The sequence below is a fragment of the Podarcis filfolensis genome (genome assembly GCF_964270895.1).
Source record: "Podarcis filfolensis genome assembly, chromosome: 2".
In the NCBI taxonomy this organism is placed as follows: Eukaryota; Metazoa; Chordata; class Lepidosauria; order Squamata; family Lacertidae; genus Podarcis; species Podarcis filfolensis.
The window spans coordinates 87,018,899-87,037,809 of NC_139605.1; the positions used below are offsets into that span (position 1 = coordinate 87,018,899).

Consider the following 18,911-nt stretch of genomic DNA (forward strand, 5'->3'; position numbering starts at 1 on the left):
TGTAGCTTGTCATACAAGCGACACCTGCTGGAATTTCCTCTTCTACACAACCATTCAAGGGTGCAGAAGCCCTCTACCATTTCTGCATCTGGCCACCCTAATGGAAGATGATTCTCAGTTCTAACACTGTGAGCCAAGGAAATGGACCTACAAACACAGCTTAGCGCTGTCGTGTTGTCAGAAGAGCTCCTGCATTCTTATGCTTGTATGAGAAGAACTTTCCCAACTGTTTCTGTTAAAGGTTGGCACTTCTCCCTTGTACTGTATTTGTAAAACTAGTTTTGCTTCCACCACCATTTCGTCTCGCAGCCAAAAAGGAAACTGTTTCCAGTCTGCAACACGAAATGCTTGAAAATGTGCATTGGGGACTATCATTAAGGTTGCCAACCTATCAGAACAAAACTGGCATAGCCTATTCTTGTCTCTTTAAGAACCGCTTGCTGTTTAGAAGTTAGCAGACGAAGCTTTTCACACCTCAGCAGTAATCATGGTCATGTACAGCTACAGTGGCCACTGAAAAAGTTGGCAAACCTGGTAGGCATCTTTTCTGGTTACAAAATTCAACAATTGGGAATTGACAGAGTTGTAGGATCCTTCTCAAAGATTTGCCTCTGGTTAATTTGCAGTAATAACCAGCCTGATTCTGATCCCCATAAGTGCCAATGCTTTACTGAAATAAACTATGTATACCAGCTGTGCTTTCCAATCCCACTAGGCAATGCATTTATTCCCAAGCCTGAAAAGCAACACTCTGTAGCATACTTTCTTGGGAAACTGCACAGCTGCAGTCTTGATGTACTTCAATTATGAAATTAACACCTTGTAACTTGTAAAGAATCAAAGAGAGAGAGAATGAATTCCAATCATCATGCAGCAAAACAAGGCTTCCTGGAAACACAGAAATTCTTTCCACTGTCTCTAGCACAGCAGGCTCAAAAGCAGTCACCTGAAATTCAGTTCACTATCTCCTTTGCAGTCCATTGCCTTAGTGTGGTTTCTCTACCAAGCCATACATGGAGAAGATGAATTCTGCCATTGTGCCTTTGTTGCTGAAAAGTGTTCAACTGCATTAACACAGATTTGTAGATATCCCTTCAACTTGTCTCCTGAAATAGCAGTGTGTGAGGCTTCCATTGGTGCACTTATGAAGCCCTGACCTTGCCGCTGCCACCTGATCCCATCTAGAAAAGTAGCAGCAAGACTGGTGTCGGGAAGGTGGCTCCACCCTACACCCTGCTACTGGTCACCTGAAAGAAGTTAGAATTGTCCTCTACTCTATTTGGGCTCCCAGGACTCTCCCTAGGACAGGCATCCTCAACCTCGGCCCTCCAGATGTTTTGAGACTACAATTCCCATCACCCCTGACCACTGGTCCTGCTAGCTAGGGATCATGGGAGTTGTAGGCCAAAAACATCTGGAGGGCTGAGGTTGAGGAAGCCTGCCCTAGGACAACTGCCTTTCTGCTTCTGATCTGCAGCCTCCTCACTTGCTTTTGCATAGCTGCAATGTGTCCTTGAGCCAAGTTACTCTGCTTGCTTGGATGCATAAAGGTTGGAGAGGTGTGTATGCAGAAGCCTCTGATTTTGTGTTGCTGGAATGTGTTCTACCACCCAGCAGTAAGAATCACACCCATTGCTTCGCACACTCTTGTCTCTGGCCTGCCCACCTCTGGAATGCGGCCTCCAGAAGGTTGCTCATGACAGCATGTGGCCCTTGATCCTATAAAGGCTTCCAAGCCTTGCTCTATTGCAGGATTTCCCAAACTTGGGTCCCTAGCTGTTTTTGGACTACAATTCCCATCACCCCTGACCACTGGTCCTGCTAGCTAGGGATGTAGTCCAAAAGCAGCTGGAGACCCAAGTTTGGGAAACCCTGCTCTAGGGCAACCAGGCTGAAAAAAATTGGTAAATGGGAAAAGAGGAGTTTTTGTTTCCCAGAGGATCTATGTAACATAAAACCATCAACAATGGTATACGTTTTCTCAGGAGTCGGCCAGTTGAAAAGAAACAAGCAAAAACAACAAGGCAGCGCTCTGGTGCATTTAACAGTTCTGCGAAAGAGGGAATTTGGACAGCCACTGCTTATTATGAAGGGCTGAAGATAAACAACATCCATTGAAATTCCCTCTTCTGAACAATCATTGTGCAGGAAGAGCTCTGTCTTCATTTCAACTGGTTACCGTCGAGAATCATAAAGGGAGTTCTCAAAGGGTTCCTTCCTCCTGCTGCTATCTCATATTTGGTTTGGATGATTTGCCTCTTTTCTGCCCTGATTAACTCAACAGGTCTAATCCACCCCTCCTAATTCCAATGTTAATATCAGCCTGTTCAATAGACCAGCTAAATAGACTGAGGTTATAAGAAATGGCGTGCAGCACAATTTTATGCTTGTTTACGCGCAAACGAGTCCCACTGAGTTCAGTGGGGACTACTGCCAAGGAAGTGTGCACAGAACCTCGTCTTGAGAAGTCTCTGAGCAATTTAATTCAGCAAGTATTCAGTACACCCAAGAACCCGCCAATCCCCACATGTCGTGTGCTACTAGCTTTGAAGCATCATGCAAGTTATTAAAAATGTATAGTTTTTATGTTCAATTATGTATAGGAACATTTATTTTAAAACACCGCGGAATGAACAAAAAAAAGGGTGTTTTCCTTTCCTTTAAAAAGCAAAGCATCAGCAGAAACCCATCAGATTCAAAGGTGTTCCTCTTTGCATGTAAGGATAAAAACTCTCTAAATATGCTTGAAGGGGCCAGATCTCTTTTTTAAGAGAGGGAGGGCTAAAAATCCAGACCCCCCCAAAAAAGGTATTTTGAAATATGGTATAGATGTCAGGCGCCAAATTGGCGTCTGGCCTTCTTCACTTGGTCGCAAGTGGCCAATAGCCAGGTGCAAAAGGCGCCTAGCCCCTGGCGAATTTTGAATGCTGACCCAAAGGCTGATTCACATATCATGCCAGCCGCATCAAGGACACCATACAATGACGGCTTTGTACCATGGCTATAACCTCTGTAATCAGAACACCATCTGCACCTGTCCTTTCATAAAGGGGTGACACCATTCCACCGCTGCTTAGTCTTAGTAGCGGCGAGCCACTTTGAAAGTTGTTCCTTTTATTGAGTAAACAGGCCAGCTTGCAGAAGGGTTTCTTTGCCATCTCATAGGGTGCCATCATGTATGCAGAAGTCCTAAATGGCTTAAGGTGAAAAAGATCACAACTAGCTTTGACACTTTACTAATTCCAAGCTGCTGTGCCTTTCAGTATAGGAAGGTCAGCAGACATTTGACTGCTGTAGTCTTCCGTCTGGGAAGGAATACGCTTAATCACTTAGCCCTAGTTCCCTATAAGAGAAAGGGAGAGCAGCATGGATCCATTTGTGCATGGAAATATTCCCTTGATCTTTACAGCAACAGTCAGCAGCAGAATCTCAATGAATTAGGTTGAGGGTAGAGGACGGAATGCAATCCACCGCCCTCTCCAAATTAAGCCACGCAGTGGTACGTATAAATGCAGTAATACATACCACATTGAATATGGATGTTTTAGAAATGCCAGGGCACTGCTATTTAGAACACTTACTACCCTCACAAGAACAAGCCATAAATGTGCCTGCCCCTTTCATTTTCTTATTACAGACGTAATTCTCCAGAACATATTTATGAAGTATCTGTAATGGAAATTTGCCATTACCTAGGCTGTGCAGGGAAATGGGATCATTATGACTTCAGGAGTGCTACACCAAGAACAAATTTGCCTCATTAAGTCTAATTCAGATGCCCCAGACCATTAAGCAGTATCAACCAAAAGCATTGGTGTTTTGTGTTAAGGGATTTTGGAGTGCTGGAGAAAACTCCCAAGAGTGACAAGGTGAGCTGTTGTGATGTCACAGAATGCTCACAGAGAAGCAGAGGTTCACATGGGTCACATGACCCATAATAGCGCTTGCTCTCACAGCTGGGAAGCCTACTTGCACACACTGCTGTGCGCTTACTGGATCCGTTCTCACAATCCACCCAACAGAGAGATTGGGCGTTGGGCCAGCAGGTGAGTGGGACCAGTGGCCACAAACTAACCTGCCACTCGTACAGTGAAGGTGTAGACCAGAAGCCTAAGAACAGGCCTTCTGTGCTAAGCTAAAGAAGCTCTGGACAACAGAAAGGTGATAAACAGGTCAGTTTTTATAGGGAAGTAGAAATCCATCTGACCACCACCAATGAAAAAGCCGAGTGGGAAGAGATCCCAGGCAATAGGGAAATGAAGGAACAGGCAGCCCAGAGACATGGGTCACTGAGTGAAAGGTGCAAAGAGACAGAAGCCTGAGGATAAAGCAGGTGAAGGAGAAAGAGGCCTAGGAAGAAGTCAAGCACCAATAAGAAAGGAGGCTGAGGAGTGGGGACCCAGCATTACTCAGGGCACAAAGGCAGAAATGGCTGTTGACTGAAAGGGAAAACAGGAGCATTCTCCCTTTATCTCACAAAGCGGCTTTCTGATAGTGCATGTGGACAGTGTTAGAAACTCATATATATAAGCTAGGTGCCAAATCAAGGTTATATTTAGCTAGGTGCTAAATCAAGGTTGCAGTTGCCAAAATGGAATGTCTAGTTGCCATTTTGGGGCAAGCCGGCTCTAATGCCTTATTTTTCAAATGATGGACTGACTGTGATTGATTCTCAGTTAAACATCTGGCTAGTTCAGATGACAACCTTGATCTAGGTTAAGAGCTTAACTTAAAGAAGAAAAGTCACTTGATCCCAGGACAGTCTACATATATACTGGCCTATTCCAACCTCTTTTTCTTAACAGTGACTGCTCCTGCTCAGGCTGCACAGAAAAAGCATTTTGGTTCCCAAAATTCATTCTGATTGCGCAGATAAAATATAACTGATGGAATTCTACAAGATAGGGTATTAGTGTGTGAAAATGGTCAAGATCCAATGATCCCCAGATGGTAAAGAAGTCAATCGCCATCCTAGTGACCGGGCATCTTCACTTGGTCGCAAATGGTTGAAAGCCTGGTGCAAAATGCCTGGCTAATTTTGAACACTCTGTGTGGCACAAGGAATTGGCCAGCGTAAGGAGGAAAAGCCTGTTGGAAGGTGTAGGCTTAAGATCAGGGGCCTAAGGAAATGGGTGGTGGAAAAAAGGTGGGACCAAAGAGAAGAGTGTGCAGTGTGTGGGGAATTGCATACAATCATCAGGAAAGGAGGCAAGAATGCTGTGGATGAGGCTTGGGCACCTTGGGATACAATACCAAGAGGCCACAGGGTTGCCAGACTCCTGTATCATTAAAAGTTAGAGTGGAGAATTTTTCCACATGGCTTCTCTCATCACAGCTCAGCCATAAGGAGGCAGGGAGAGCCAAGGGACAGGAGGAGAAGGCTCATGGCGCTGAAATGAATTTCACATAATGATTCGACAAACCAATTCTTTTATCAACAGCCTTTTAAAGTGTGGGTAAGCAGGTGTTTAAGTGTCTGTGGAAAGTAATTGTCAGGATACTTACAAAGGATGGTATTCAACTAAATAACTGAGTGAGTGCAAGGATTACTGCTATCACAAAATGACTTATTCTACCCCCAAATACGCTCCAGAGGGTTGGAGGAACTCCCAGAACAGATTTAGGGGTGTGTGGTAGGAGAGGATTTCTCATTCTGTGGCACAATGAGAAATCCTGGTGCTGGTAGAACATTAGCCTGAGGGTTGTGTTGCATACAACCCACAGAATTTATTTCTGTGGGACTGCTGTGGATCAAAGAGTTTGAGATTTCTCAGCTCCTGGATATCATTTATAGTGGGAGCAGTTTCACTTCTCACCAGCATTCATTCCAGGCTAACAGTTATTTAAAATGTAGCTTTCACATACTCTGGACTACCCTGAGTTTTCCTTACCATTCCTTATTGTTCCTCCAAGGTGTATTATGTTGAGGGGGACGGACGGACAAAAACACACTTTATTCCCAGGAAAAGTACATATATATTTAAAACTTCTATCCTATTGCTTGGGTTATGTAGCAACACCCCCTCCCACACTGGACTTTTCTACATAGATGAATGTAAAAACAAGTATTAATAAACGGTCCTGACCTTGCAGAAGCAGCAATTTTTTCAAACTATTCCAGCATTAGCTTCCAAACAAAGATAAAGACTTTCCACTTATCATTTAGTATCCAAAAGGCAGATTTTGGGCATATAGGCTATTTTTGGAGGGGCATTGGCCATTTAGAAAGACTACAGAGACTGCATGTTTTTCAGGGACTATCAGCCTCAAAATCAAAACTAGTGTAAGGTGTTCTGGAGCTTCAGGCATACCAGTAAAAACAACCTGTGATTGCACATTGTTTGTCCAACCCTAATTAAAGAAATCACTGTCTGAATGGACTTTATTCTGGCTATATTAATAGTAGAAATTAATTAAGAGGGGTGTATATTCTGTATGGATACAAAAATTAAATTCTTCTAAGCCAGCAGGTTTCAACCTGTTCAGGTATATGGAACATCTTCATCTCCCTTCTCAATATTCTCCTCCTCCTCTCAAATTTCTGCCTTCACCACATTCACCAAAAACAAAATGGTAGTGGTGGCCTAGTTCCGTTGCATTTTTATTTGGGTCCAGACTCCAGATCCACTAGCAAAACTCATATTCATCCCAATTCTAACCCTATCTAGAAACAAAAGTCTTTCATAATGATACTCTTTTAAAAGATTACCTTAGTCTAAAGAAAGATTATTTATGAAGGCCATTGACACTGTATAACTAAAGCTGTCACAGCCACTGGCTTCAACAATGAGCTAATGCATATTGTTTGCAAAGCAGAATGGTGCAGTGTTCTCAGACAGGTGTAAGTATTGCAAGTCAAATCTAACAATCAAGTGGAAAATGAAGATTTGTGTAGTGCAATACTAAACATGCCTGCTCAGAAGTCCCACAGAGTTCAATGAGACTTGCTTTCAAAGTAAGCAAAGATAGGACTGCAGCCTGAATCATGGTTCCTTAGGTCTGAAATAAGCTTAAGAATGATCTAGTGAAGGCACAAAAGCATTCCTCACTGATCAGTCTGTGTAAGAAAACAATGAACCTGACAAACATTCAGAAAAGTAGTATGCAATAAACTTCCAAGGATGCAGGACTGAGTGTTTGACATGTATTTCAATGGTTTCCCCACCTAAAAAATCCCTGCCCATAGAAAGCCAGCTAAATCCTCTTCCCAAATGTGCTAGCTTTTCTCAAGCATAAAACTTTTGATCAGTGGTGTAGCGTGGGGGGGGGGCAGGGGGGCAGCCGCACCGGGCGCAACATCTGGGGGGGGGGCGCTCACACTCGCAGCTCTCTGCCCCTACCTAAAATCCAGGTTAGGGGGCGCAAATTACTTGCCTTGCCCCGGGTGCTGACAACCCACGCTACGCCACTGCTTTCGATATAGGATTAAATCATGTAACTCCTCCCCCCCCCCACACCTGAATTCTGAAATTCTGTAGTTCTGTGAGAACTGTACCAAGTGCTCTGTTTCATTCTGAATGTTTGAAGGGACTCCAGTGTCATTCCAGGCCTTTTTATATTTTTTGTTAAGAGGTGGGGGAGAGAATTTGATCAGAAGTTGGGACTGTCTGGACTAGAATATTTGGGTTGGTGCCACTTTTTCCTCTGTGGCCCAAGTCAGCAATAGTTTTGCCAGAGCAGAGATGCTCTGAGAAGCAAGTGTGAGGGACCAGCGCTTCACCTTAGCAGCCTGCTAGCAGGTCTCTTCTACATCTGTTCTAGCTCCCAAATTTATTTCCCCCTTTTTTACAACTGCACAGCCTGTGGACTTAACTTTGAGGGACACAATCAGAGGTTCTGCCAACTACTGATCCTAGGGACCACTCGGAGATAGGTTTAGATATGTCAGATTGAAAGCATCTTTACACAAGTGATACTTGAATAGGCTTTTGACAGAAGCAAATAAAAAATCTAAAAAATCCCGGGTTTTCACTGCAAAGACAAATCACACATGAACCAGGATGCCCAACTACTTTAAAAAGGGCATACCTTTTATTTTTAGTCCACTTTAACAAGATTCACAACTGACATGATCTAATTTAAGACTGCATGATTATGCACGCCTATCTAGGAGTAAAACCCACCAAATTCAAAAGGGAGTTTCCATTTTATATGAACAGCATCGGGCTGCAGGGCCATCAAGGAAGACTTCTGAATTAACAAGCTTATTGTACAATGCTGCACATATTTACTCCAAAGTTTCACCAGTGCTTAATGGAACTGTTGGTAGCTGGCACAGTTAGGCTAGCAGTACTTGCTTGGAAACAAGTCTGGCTGAAATCAAAAGGATCTACTTCTGAGTAAGCAAAGCTAGGCTCATTCTACACAAGCCTTTCTTTACTTAAGTGTCCCTCCTTGGAAGTGGGCCCAACTCCTCCCAAACTTTAGTCAGACACATAGGAGGCCTTACCTTGCCCAGGCCCACCTGGATCTCGGAGGTGTTTGCAAGCTGCTCCTAAGAAACCGGGGGAAGAGAGTTCATTTGCAGTCCCTTAATGTGGCCATGCTCAGGGCCTCGGACCCGGACTCGCCGTGGGTGCCGGAGGAGGTGGATCGCCTCCAGGAGCAGTGCAGGCTGGAGCCCCTCTTGCGGAAGGACGACGTGAAGCGGTAGAAGTTGCTGTGCCTGTTGCGCAGGTACTCGCGGTAGTTCCTGGTGAGCAAGGTGTAGAGGAAAGGGTTGATGCAGCTGTTGCTGTAGGTCAGGCAGGTCACCAGGTAGTTGATGCACTTCTGGGTGTGGGGCGCGAGCCCGAGGGGCCCGTGGTAGAGGGGCACCAGCTGCCAGATCCAGAAGGGCAGGAAGCAAGCCCAGAAGACCAGCACGATGGTGAAGACCAGGATGAGCACCTTCTGGCGCGGGGAGCGCTTGGGCTCCTTCTTGCGCGGAGGGTTCCTCTGCGACTCCAGGTAGGTGGTGGCCAGGCGCGCGTACAGGCAGCCGATGATCAGCCCCGGGGCCAGGATGCTGGTGCTGAAGAGCACCGTCAGGTAGAGCCGGTAGGCGTCGGGGCTCCAGGTGGGCGCGCAGATGTGCTTGCCGTCCTTGCTGCGGCTCAGCGTGACCATCAGCATCATGGGCAGCGTGAGCAGCAGCGACACCCCCCAGACGGCGCCGGCCGTGGCTTTGCTGAAGCGCCGCGACCGCTGCCGCGTGGCCAGCGGCCTGGTGACGGCCAGGTAGCGCTCGGTGCACATGACGGTCAGCGTGAAGATGCTGGCGTGCATGGTGAGCAGGTCCAGGCTGAGCAGCACGCGGCAGCCCAGTTCGCCGAAGTACCAGTCCTGCGCCACCGACGTGCCCACGATGAAGGGGATGGAGCACAGGTAGAGCAGGTCAGCCAGCGCCAGGCTGGCGATGGAGCCCGACAAGGGCGCGCCGCGGGCGCACCGCCCCGAGCGCCACAGCAGACCCAGCGTGTACACGTTGCCCGCCACGCCGGCCACATACATCACCGACAGCACCGCGCCGAAAGCCCACGCGGCCGCCGCCTCCCCGGGTGCGCTCGACGAGGAGCCATTGCCCGGCCCCCCGACGGCGCTCCAGTTGCGCTCCATGGCGGCCGGGCGCACGCGGAGAGAGTGGGGCAGCCCGACCGTCTCCCGCCCAACTTGCAGCGCGCCGCGGTCCGGGCAGCCAATCGCAGAGCCCGCTTCCAAGCTCGCTCTCTCTAGCTCTCTCTCTCTCTCTCTCTCGGGCCCGCCCCTCCCGGCGTCGCCTCTCCCCTCTCCGAGCGCCGCAGTTTCTCTCCGAGGAGTCCCACCCCGGGAAAGGCAGAGCTGCGCAAGGACGGGGAAGGCATGCTAATGAATGGACTCGGAGGAGGGCAGGCGCTGTGCAGGTGGTCCGGGCGCTTCCCGCTAAGCGAAAGTCTCCTGGAGCCATTAAAGACTAACACATTCCATCTGGCGTAAACTTTCCCGGGACTGCAGTCTGAGTCTGCTCCATCAGCTGCATGAAGTGTCAGCCCGGGTTGCGTCTGTGCGCGAGGGGAGGGAGCGCAGGCAGTAAGGTCAGGAAACGCACAGACAGGGATAACGTTGCCACCAGTCCTATATAATACAGGACTGTCCCCTATTTCAAATGCTACATCCTATATTGATGGAATTTTGTCCTGTATTTCACGTCTCTCTCTCTGCCAAGTTAGGGATCTTCTCCAAATGCATGTGTTTGAAAGGCTATGTGAAAGTTTATTCATTTAAGCTCTGGGTAGCCAAGCACAGACATATTAACGAATTCCAGAGGGGCCATCCTGTTAGGCTGCAATAGGTTGCAATGGATCGCTTTGAAGTCACTACAGCACGAGATAATTTAAAAATTGCAACGCCCCACCCTGTATTTTGCCAGAAGAAAGGTGGCAACCCTAGGGCTGATTCACAAAACAGTTGGTTGCTAGCAGGCATTTTGGCATCAGTGAGCCAATTACCGCATGTTGTGGTTTGATAATAATCCATCATGCCAATGGTAGCATTTCACCTCTTGGATGGATTTTGCTCTTTAGCTCCAGGGTGGCCACCTTAACTCAGTTACAGAGAAATGTGCCCCTAGTTCTTGGTATACTGCCATTTCTGATGTCAGATTTGTGTCTGTTTCTTCTCTTGCGTAGAGACTGGCCTGTCTATCCTACATAGAATGCAGAAGGGCATTATTGGCAATCCTCATAAAAGGTTTCTTGTCAGTGATGAGGCAAAATTACAACCTCTTGTTTGAAAGTGGAAGAGGAGAGTTGGTGGACCTTCCTTAAAGGTTTTTAATCAGGTTGCATGGTCATCTGTCATGTATGATTAAGTTGAGATTCCTGCACAGCAGGGGGTTGGACTAGGTGACTCTTAGGATGCCTTCCAATTCTATAGTTCTATGAATCTATAAGATACAGGAACTCGAGTCCTCATTATGCCAGGAACTGGAGCACTTGGGATGATCCACCCCATTCCCTACAGAGTCCACACATGGCTGGAAGACAGGAGCAGGGTGGAGTTCCACCCCAACCAACAGTGAGTTTTGGTAGTATAAGCTGGGAAAGGGAAGGTTTGCTGCTAAATGCATATCAACCAAAGCAGGATTCACCTAGTGGAGAAGGTTGTCAGAAGGAGGACTCTAGAATGGGAGGCTTCTCATTCTTATTTTTACTATCACACACAATCCAACCTGCACCCATGCTAGAAAGTTCTGAAAATGTGAGCCATGAGTAAGCCTCAGGAGAGGAAATGCAGCCTGGTGTTGTCATGGGAGAGGACCAAACACCTTCAAGAACACCTTTTTCATCTATATTATCATTTACATTCTCAGTCTCTATATTCTATATAATAAAGTCTGAGGATTGCTAGAGAGGAAAGCACACAGAATACTTTTGGTGCACACTGGGTGTGTTTGACCTCCTAGATCGACTGCAGGTCAGAGGAGCCCAGACCTCTTGATCTTCAGAGCTCCTTTTGGACTCTTTGACCTGGTGCAGTTTGCATGGAACACTTGAATTTACATGTTCCAATCTTCTAAGGGCTGCATATGTTTTGAGGCGTGGCTGATATAACTCTGGGGCATACAATCTGCAACCTATTGTTTGTGCTGGATTGTTCTGTTATTAATAAGAATGAAAAAAAAAGTATAGAGGGAAAGGTCTGCATTTCAGGCAAATGTCTGCAATAAAGGCCCTCATTTTTAAAAAAAATATGAAAAGAGCATCAGGAGGAGGAAAGTGGTGCTTAACCCTTTCCCCACAGGCTGTTTTTTCTGTTAAATGGATGTGGAACCAATCACATGGGTGAAGGAAATAAACTGGGAGCTGATTTTGAGCTAAAAATTATTTGGCTGGGAAAGACCCAAGTGCCTTGCTGATCCTCTGCTCAAGACTTCAATTATTTTGGGCTGCTTTTCTTTACAAACTGTCAGGACTTTGCTGTGTATATTTGTGCGTAGTTTGCCTGCAAAATAACCGACATGTTAAGAGATTCAATCTACTTTCTGAAATAAAGCTGTTCCTGGGCTTCGTGACAATTCAGCCCACACAAATGACACCCAGAAACCTCTAAGTCACTCTACTTCTTCATGCCTTTTGGATTTTGGAACAAAAACTCTCAGTACACATGCACACGAAAGCTCATACCAATAACTAACTTAGTTGGTCTCTAAGGTGCTACTGGAAGGAGAATAAAGGGTTTATGACACAAACAGATTTGCTTCTAGATAAACTGTTAAACATAGAATTTAGTTTTTTTCTTCGCTGTTTCACTTGGACCTTTTCCTTTTCTTCAGACATCTCTTTGGCAAATCCTTACTACTTGAATGAATTGGAGCAGAATACATAATGTGCACCAATACAGAAAAAACAGATGTCATTCATTGTTTTCCTCAGCTAGCCAGTACATAATGTTCTGAGGATATTCAGAGCTGGATCTATACTGTGGCAGGCAGCATTCAATATTCTGTACAGATATACCGCAGCCTTCTCGTCCTGAATGGCTGATTATTGGGTGTGTGTGTTTTCCTCATGATATCTATTATCAGATTTCTACCCCCTTTCTTTTCCCTTGCATTTTACTATTTTTTATTTCTCATCTTTACAGTATCATCCACATATATTTGAAATTGCATTTTTAAGGGTCAGACAACCAGGGCCAGCCCAAAACATTTTGGTGTTTGAATCAAAGGACAAAATGGCGCCCTGTCTTGTTTCCATATACAGAAGACATCTGGACTGAAAGCTCAATCCTACTTCGACACTTGTGAAGGGCTAGAACCCTGTTAAATACAGCATCTGAGGGCAGCAGATGAGTGGAGTGGGCGGGGCAGGACACATGTGTAGCACACACAGCTCTGTCCAACAAGAGGAATAGCTGAGAGGCCTAGGTGGAACTGCCAGGGGACTGTTCCCTAGCATCTACTGCATGAAGTAGTCACCTCACTTTGCCTGATGGTAGGACAGGCCCTGCAGGCTCCTCCCATGTAAATACAAGGATTTTTTTTTTGAGAACAGCTCAGAAACAATGTCTAGTGTTGTTCATGCAGACTTCTGCCTTATTAGTTCACCCTTAGCACCACCAGGGTCATTATCAAGTTCATTACACATGACTTCTTCCTGTTTTGGTCCAGTAAGTAGAACACAGTTTGATAAAATGGTTTGCGGTATCCACCCATGGAGAAAATAGTTTTCATCCTTCAAGCATCCTTCTGTCTTTCTGGTCCAATCCATATTCCCTGTCCACCGAGTATCTGAAAATTATCTCGCTGTCATAAAATTGGATACAGATTAGGAGCAATTTATAGTCTTTTCCCTTTGTGCACCAAGGATGGCCTGCAAGTCAGAAGTAGTCCTTGTGACATTTCATCTAGTCCTTGAATCTGGCTAAATTTTCATTAAGTTATGATAATTACTTGCGTACAATTCACACTAATATTTTTTTGTGTTGTGAGAAATATAGACCTTCCACATGGTGACATTATAGCTGTTATCTGGGTTTGTTCATGTAATATAATTGTCTGAATTGTTGTACCTAAGTGTTTGTGCTCCATAATTTTTAAGCCTAGATTCCGAAATGACTCCAAGTTGTTCATTCAGCGCAATCACTTGTGTAGACAGGGTCATTGTGTGCAGAACAATGTACTTCCAGGCCCTGGAACATTGAATGGAGAACAGGGCAGCCTTCCAGAAACTGAAATTGGCCATTTCCAAGGGTACCCCTTCACCTCTCACAACTTCAGTCACTCTGTTGAAGTAGAGCAGAACCCCCTATCAATCCTTCATCTGTTTAGCAATATCAATTCACATCATTATGTAAGCTTATGTAAACAGTACTAATATTTATACTAGGATCTCATTTTGTAATTGCCATGCATGTTCCCATTAGACTATTTGGATAAATCAAATTGCACTGCATTTCCAGGCTTTTCCTTGGTTGCTAATTACACTTATTCAAAAATCATTATGTTGACTTAAAAAGGACTAAACGCCAAATTTTGAATCCACCCCCCCCCGGCCTGTTGGGTTACGTTATTCAAAATGACCACTGCCTGAAGCCATGAGCAGGAATTTTCTAATGATCTTATCACATGTTGCTTAAGTTTTGGCCTTAGGTAACTGTGAATTTATGACAGTTGACAACCATGTGTTTTTCATAATATACTGGAACGTAACAGCTGCCATCACTTGAGAAATGAATGGGAAATGTGATAAGTACTGTGGCTTGCTCTTTTTTTTCTTTTTAAAATGCCATTTTCTGGGCTTGGTGAGTCAGACCTGTTTGTAACAAAATTTGTACATTATGCTTGCCTGTATAAGAAAATATAATTAAAAGTTAAGCCTGTAAAAATAAGATGTAAATACAGTCCTTAGAGTCAGATTTTATTGTCTATGTTGGTTTATTAGAATCTGGAAACCCCTGAAGAGTGTGTCAAAAACCACTCAGAGCTCTCTTAAGCAAACTGAAATAGCTGCATTGAACAGATGGATTTAATTAAAGGTTCCTGAAAAATAACTTTGATCCCCATACGGTTTAGATGAATCCTTGGGGGAGATAAAACAATAATTGCTTCCATGCTGAATTGCATTAGGTTTTGAAAACGATTTTTAAAAACAAAAGCAAACTAATGACTTCAATGAGAGATGGTCCAGCTCCATCTGTTTCAAGCATAGCGCTTTGTACTCATCAGTTTTAGCATCATAGAGATAGATTTTTAATTGGGTATAAATTGCTGTGGGTAAAAATAGTTCCCTTTTCTATCTGGGGAAAACCAGGTTAAAAAATCCTGAACCCCAACTGCTTTCTCTTATCCAGAGCTGTAGCTATTGGGTGGGTGGGGGGTAGCCAGGTTTTTTGCCCCAGGTGAGGTCTCCAGAGGGGCACCATTGAGGCTTCCAGCCTGTGTGTGGGATGTCAAACTCTGTCTTTGACCCAGGTGAAATAAAGTCTGGTTTTTCACCTGTTTTATCTCGTGTTGCCAGTCCACATGTCAAACCTTGCCTGTCCTTTTCACCACCATTGTCATCCGATGGCCCCTTCCTATTCTGTATCTGGTAGACATGGCCTTAGTCATTCTTTTTTGCCTCCAAATCCTACTCCAGAATCTCCTATTTTCTTGTAGGAAAGATAATGCATGGTCCTCTGAAAAGTAAACCCATATCAGTCCAGAAGAAAAGATTCCAAAGTCCACGTTAAGGTAAAGGTAAAGGGACCTCTGACCATTAGGTCCAGTCGTGACTGACTCTGGAGTTATGGCGCTCATCTCGCTTTATTGGCCGAGGGAGCCAGCGTACAGCTTCCGGGTCATGTGGCCAGCATGACTAAGCCGCTACTGGCGAACCAGAGCAGCGCACGGAAATGCCGTTTACCTTCCCGCCAGAGCAGTACCTATTTATCTACTTGCACTTTGACGTGCTTTCGAACTGCCAACCTTCTGATCGGCAAGTTCTAGGCTCTGTGGTTTAACCCACAGCACCACCCTCGTCTCTCTAAAGTCCACATTAGCAGTGTCTTTATTAGGACTGTCACAAAATAGGATTAAGCATTTGAGTTCTTCAGAACTCTTCCTCAGGTTGTATTGTGATGCAAAGCAAGGAGGAGGGGGAAATGGATAGAATTTTGTGGGAAGGGGATGCCACTCTGTTCTGCCTTATTCATTTGCGCTTCAGCACAGGACACACAGAGAATGAGGACTTTTGAGCATATGAAAATGCTGTTGATTACATCTTATTTTGAATTTATCTTGTCTCACTGTGTGCCCTCAGAAAGCAGCTTACGAATAGCAGCTTGATTAACAGCACATGTCTACTCAGAAGTAAAGGATATTGAGTGCAGTGGGGCTTCCCCTCAGGTGAGCGGATAAAGGATTGCAGCCTCAATTCTCCAACATTTTCTAGGGCTCTGTTTTTAAGAGGCACAGCAGACCAAGGCTGGGAAAACTATACCCCCCCCCCCGATGTTGCTGAACTATCCTGACCATTACCTATGTTGGCTGATGGGAGTTGGAGTCCAACAATATTATCTGCAAACCACAGAGATTCCCCACCCCTGCACTAGAGAGTGACAGGATGGGACAGCAAAAGATTGGCTTGTGATTTACTTCTCGGCTTGCGAAATATGATGACATCTGTTACAGAACTGGTGGTCTTTGTGACATGACCCCAGCCCTGCTGTTCCCACTGTGTTCTGACCACTGGAAACAGACTTAGGAAAGGTTGGGTGGGTGCTGGCAGAAAAGGGGGAGCTGGGTCTCAAATAAAACACTGAACCTCTTTTGGATTTCTGCGTTAGATTGTTGCTGTGTCAAATGCTTGATGTTTTTACTCGTGCAAATAGCTCTTTATTGAGGGAGTGGGAGAAGTAAGTCTTTTTACCATCTCACGGTTTTCTCATTTTCTGACAGTTACTGCATTGTCTTCAGTGATACACATCACAGAGGACTTCTAAATATACTCGTGTTACAACAATTTGCTATACGGATCTGCCTAGCATGAATTCCGCCTTCCCCTCATCTTGATGAAAGTGTCCCTGCTTTGTTGCTTAATCTTTTGTAAGCCACAGTGCAAAATGAGCAGCAACAGCATCTGCATCACCTCCACAGCCACTAGGGCCTGTCCTACCATTAGATAAAATGAGGCAGGTACCTCAGGTGGCACATACTCTCCCCCATGCCTTCTGAGCCCTACTGTTGTCTGCACCATGGAGTCTGCATGGCTGCAACCCCTTGCTGCCTTCAGGTGCCATGGAAGAAAGTTGAAGTAAGCTTCAACTGCTAGTCCAGTCAGTTTCTGTGTATCAAATGGGGTGCAGAAGGGAGGCATACTGTCCTTTGCCTCAGGCAGCAGAGTGTATTGGGCCAGCCTTGGAAGCAACTGAAGTGGGCAAATCCACCCATTTACTACTGCCACTTGGGACAGTATCACTTTTTTTGGGGGGGGAAGGAAACCAATATAAAAATGCTAAATAATAGCAACAAAATAGATTTATTTACATTATCATTATGTATTGCTCTTATGTCCATTGCTAAGATTGCCTGTAATCTAAACTGTGTTAGGAGACAGAGATGGGCGAAGATAGCAAATGCAGGGTGATAACTCTGACACTCTGCCCAAATCTGTGATTTTTGTGATAGGCTGGCTTGTTTACATGGCTTCAGTTCATAAACATCTGCAAGGATACACCCGGGTGTACAACACACACGCAAGATTATTATCTGAAAAGAACCTGTGATCTGAAGTCTAGAACCTGTGCGGTTGTGGAGTTCATGCACATAAAAACATAAAGCTGAATTTGTGTGAAATCTTGATAACTGGAGACACAGGCAGGGACATTCTTATTTTTAATTCTCGGTACATAGAAAACATTAGATAGTTTGGAAATAATTTTAAAACAACACCCATCCTTTGTATAAAGATCCATTGCCATCAACAAGGTTTGGATTCCTCACGGTCATGGTTGTGAACCAGAAGCCTTTTATCTCCAGCATATTTCTGCTTCCAGCTGTGAAAAAGTAATAATTATTTACCTTCAGGGACGTGAGGAAGCCCATGGATTATCCGTGGATGAAAGCGTGGAAGAAATCCTACAAAATTTATGCAGCTTCTCCAGCTGCATTGCCTGTGTTGAAGTAGTTTGGGTGATGACAACAGGAGCTGCTTTGTAACATACCCATTGGGAAGTTCATTGGCATTCATAGACCTATGTAATAACCAGGCATTTAATCAATTATAATCACCCCAAACAGTCCTGTGCAGCTGGAGACAATGATATTGGGGCCTCTCGCCACAACTGCTGTGTTCTACCGGGTAAATGTCCTAATAGTTTTCAAGATTGCCACAGTAAGAATGGCTATGTGTTTAAATACTGCAGTATCTAGGAAACTCATCCACAGATCTGGACTCTGACGAACCACCCAATTAGATTTTCCTCAAGAAAATTGACAGTGTAACTAAATAAACTATTACCAAACCCTATCTAAATATCATTAGGTTGGCAACAAGGCAGATCAACAGAGCTGGCTCCAGCATGTCTGGAGTTCTGTGACAGATGAGGCATTGCCCAGCTGCTACATTGGGCTATTGCCCCAGACTGGCATGAAAGCCATCCTAAGAAGGCGCTTGTGGAATCACATGCTTAGCAGTTCTTCCCTCAGTTCCAACTAAGCTTAGAGGTAGAGTGGCCATGTGCCCTACTTTACACACGACAGCCCTCTCTTTGAAAGCATCCTCTATTTGAATGACTGACCAGACAAAGCCTAGCTTAAAGAGGAAGAAAAGAGGTATAGTGGTGAGATAAGGAGCAGCACGGTGTAGTGGCTAGAGGCCTAGGGATCAGAGTTCAAATCCTGACATGCTTGCTTTTAGGATAATATGGAGTAGGGGGATATATAGGGGAAAGGGATATAATTGCAATAATAAATTAACAAGGGAGAGCAGGGGCCTTGAAGTTGCCCATGAATGACCCAACACACTGGACTCTGGTCACGTGCATGGTATAAATATCCATCTATATAAATTAGCATATGTGGATTTCATACAAATCTCTGTCATCTTTAATCCTCTACTTTGATTAATCATTTCCTAATTTTTGGTGATGAATAAGTGGCAGCCCTAAGAAGAAGGGGAAACATGTTGCTTGCGCAGTTTCCTCCTTTTTCTCCGTGCTCCTCATTGTTCTCACGCCATGGTTGTGCATGGGGATGTTATGGGAGCAAAGTGTGAAATGCCTTAAAAGTAAACACGGACAGTTAGAGGACAACATTAAAGCAGTGGAAGTCTTTGGTTATGGCCTGTGCTTGTTCTAAGAATATTCACAGTAAACATTACATTCTTGACACCACAATCCAAGACATGTCCTTGGAAATAACGCCTATTGATTTCAGTGCCTTTTTCTTCCAAATGTCCCTGTTTAGGATT

At 44.9% G+C, this 18,911-nt stretch overlaps 1 protein-coding gene across 1 annotated transcript; it reads right to left on the reverse strand.

Annotated features, from left to right (window-relative positions):
* Positions 1 to 8,454: 8,454 nt before the first annotated feature.
* Positions 8,455 to 9,597, reverse strand: LOC310755325 (urotensin-2 receptor-like; the record flags this gene model as incomplete). The annotated part of the gene is made up of 1 exon (XM_083597949.1): positions 8,455 to 9,597. The coding sequence occupies one exon, from the start codon at positions 9,595 to 9,597 to the stop codon at positions 8,518 to 8,520; it is 1,080 nt and encodes a 359-aa protein (XP_083454075.1). The 3' UTR covers positions 8,455 to 8,517.
* Positions 9,598 to 18,911: the final 9,314 nt, after the last annotated feature.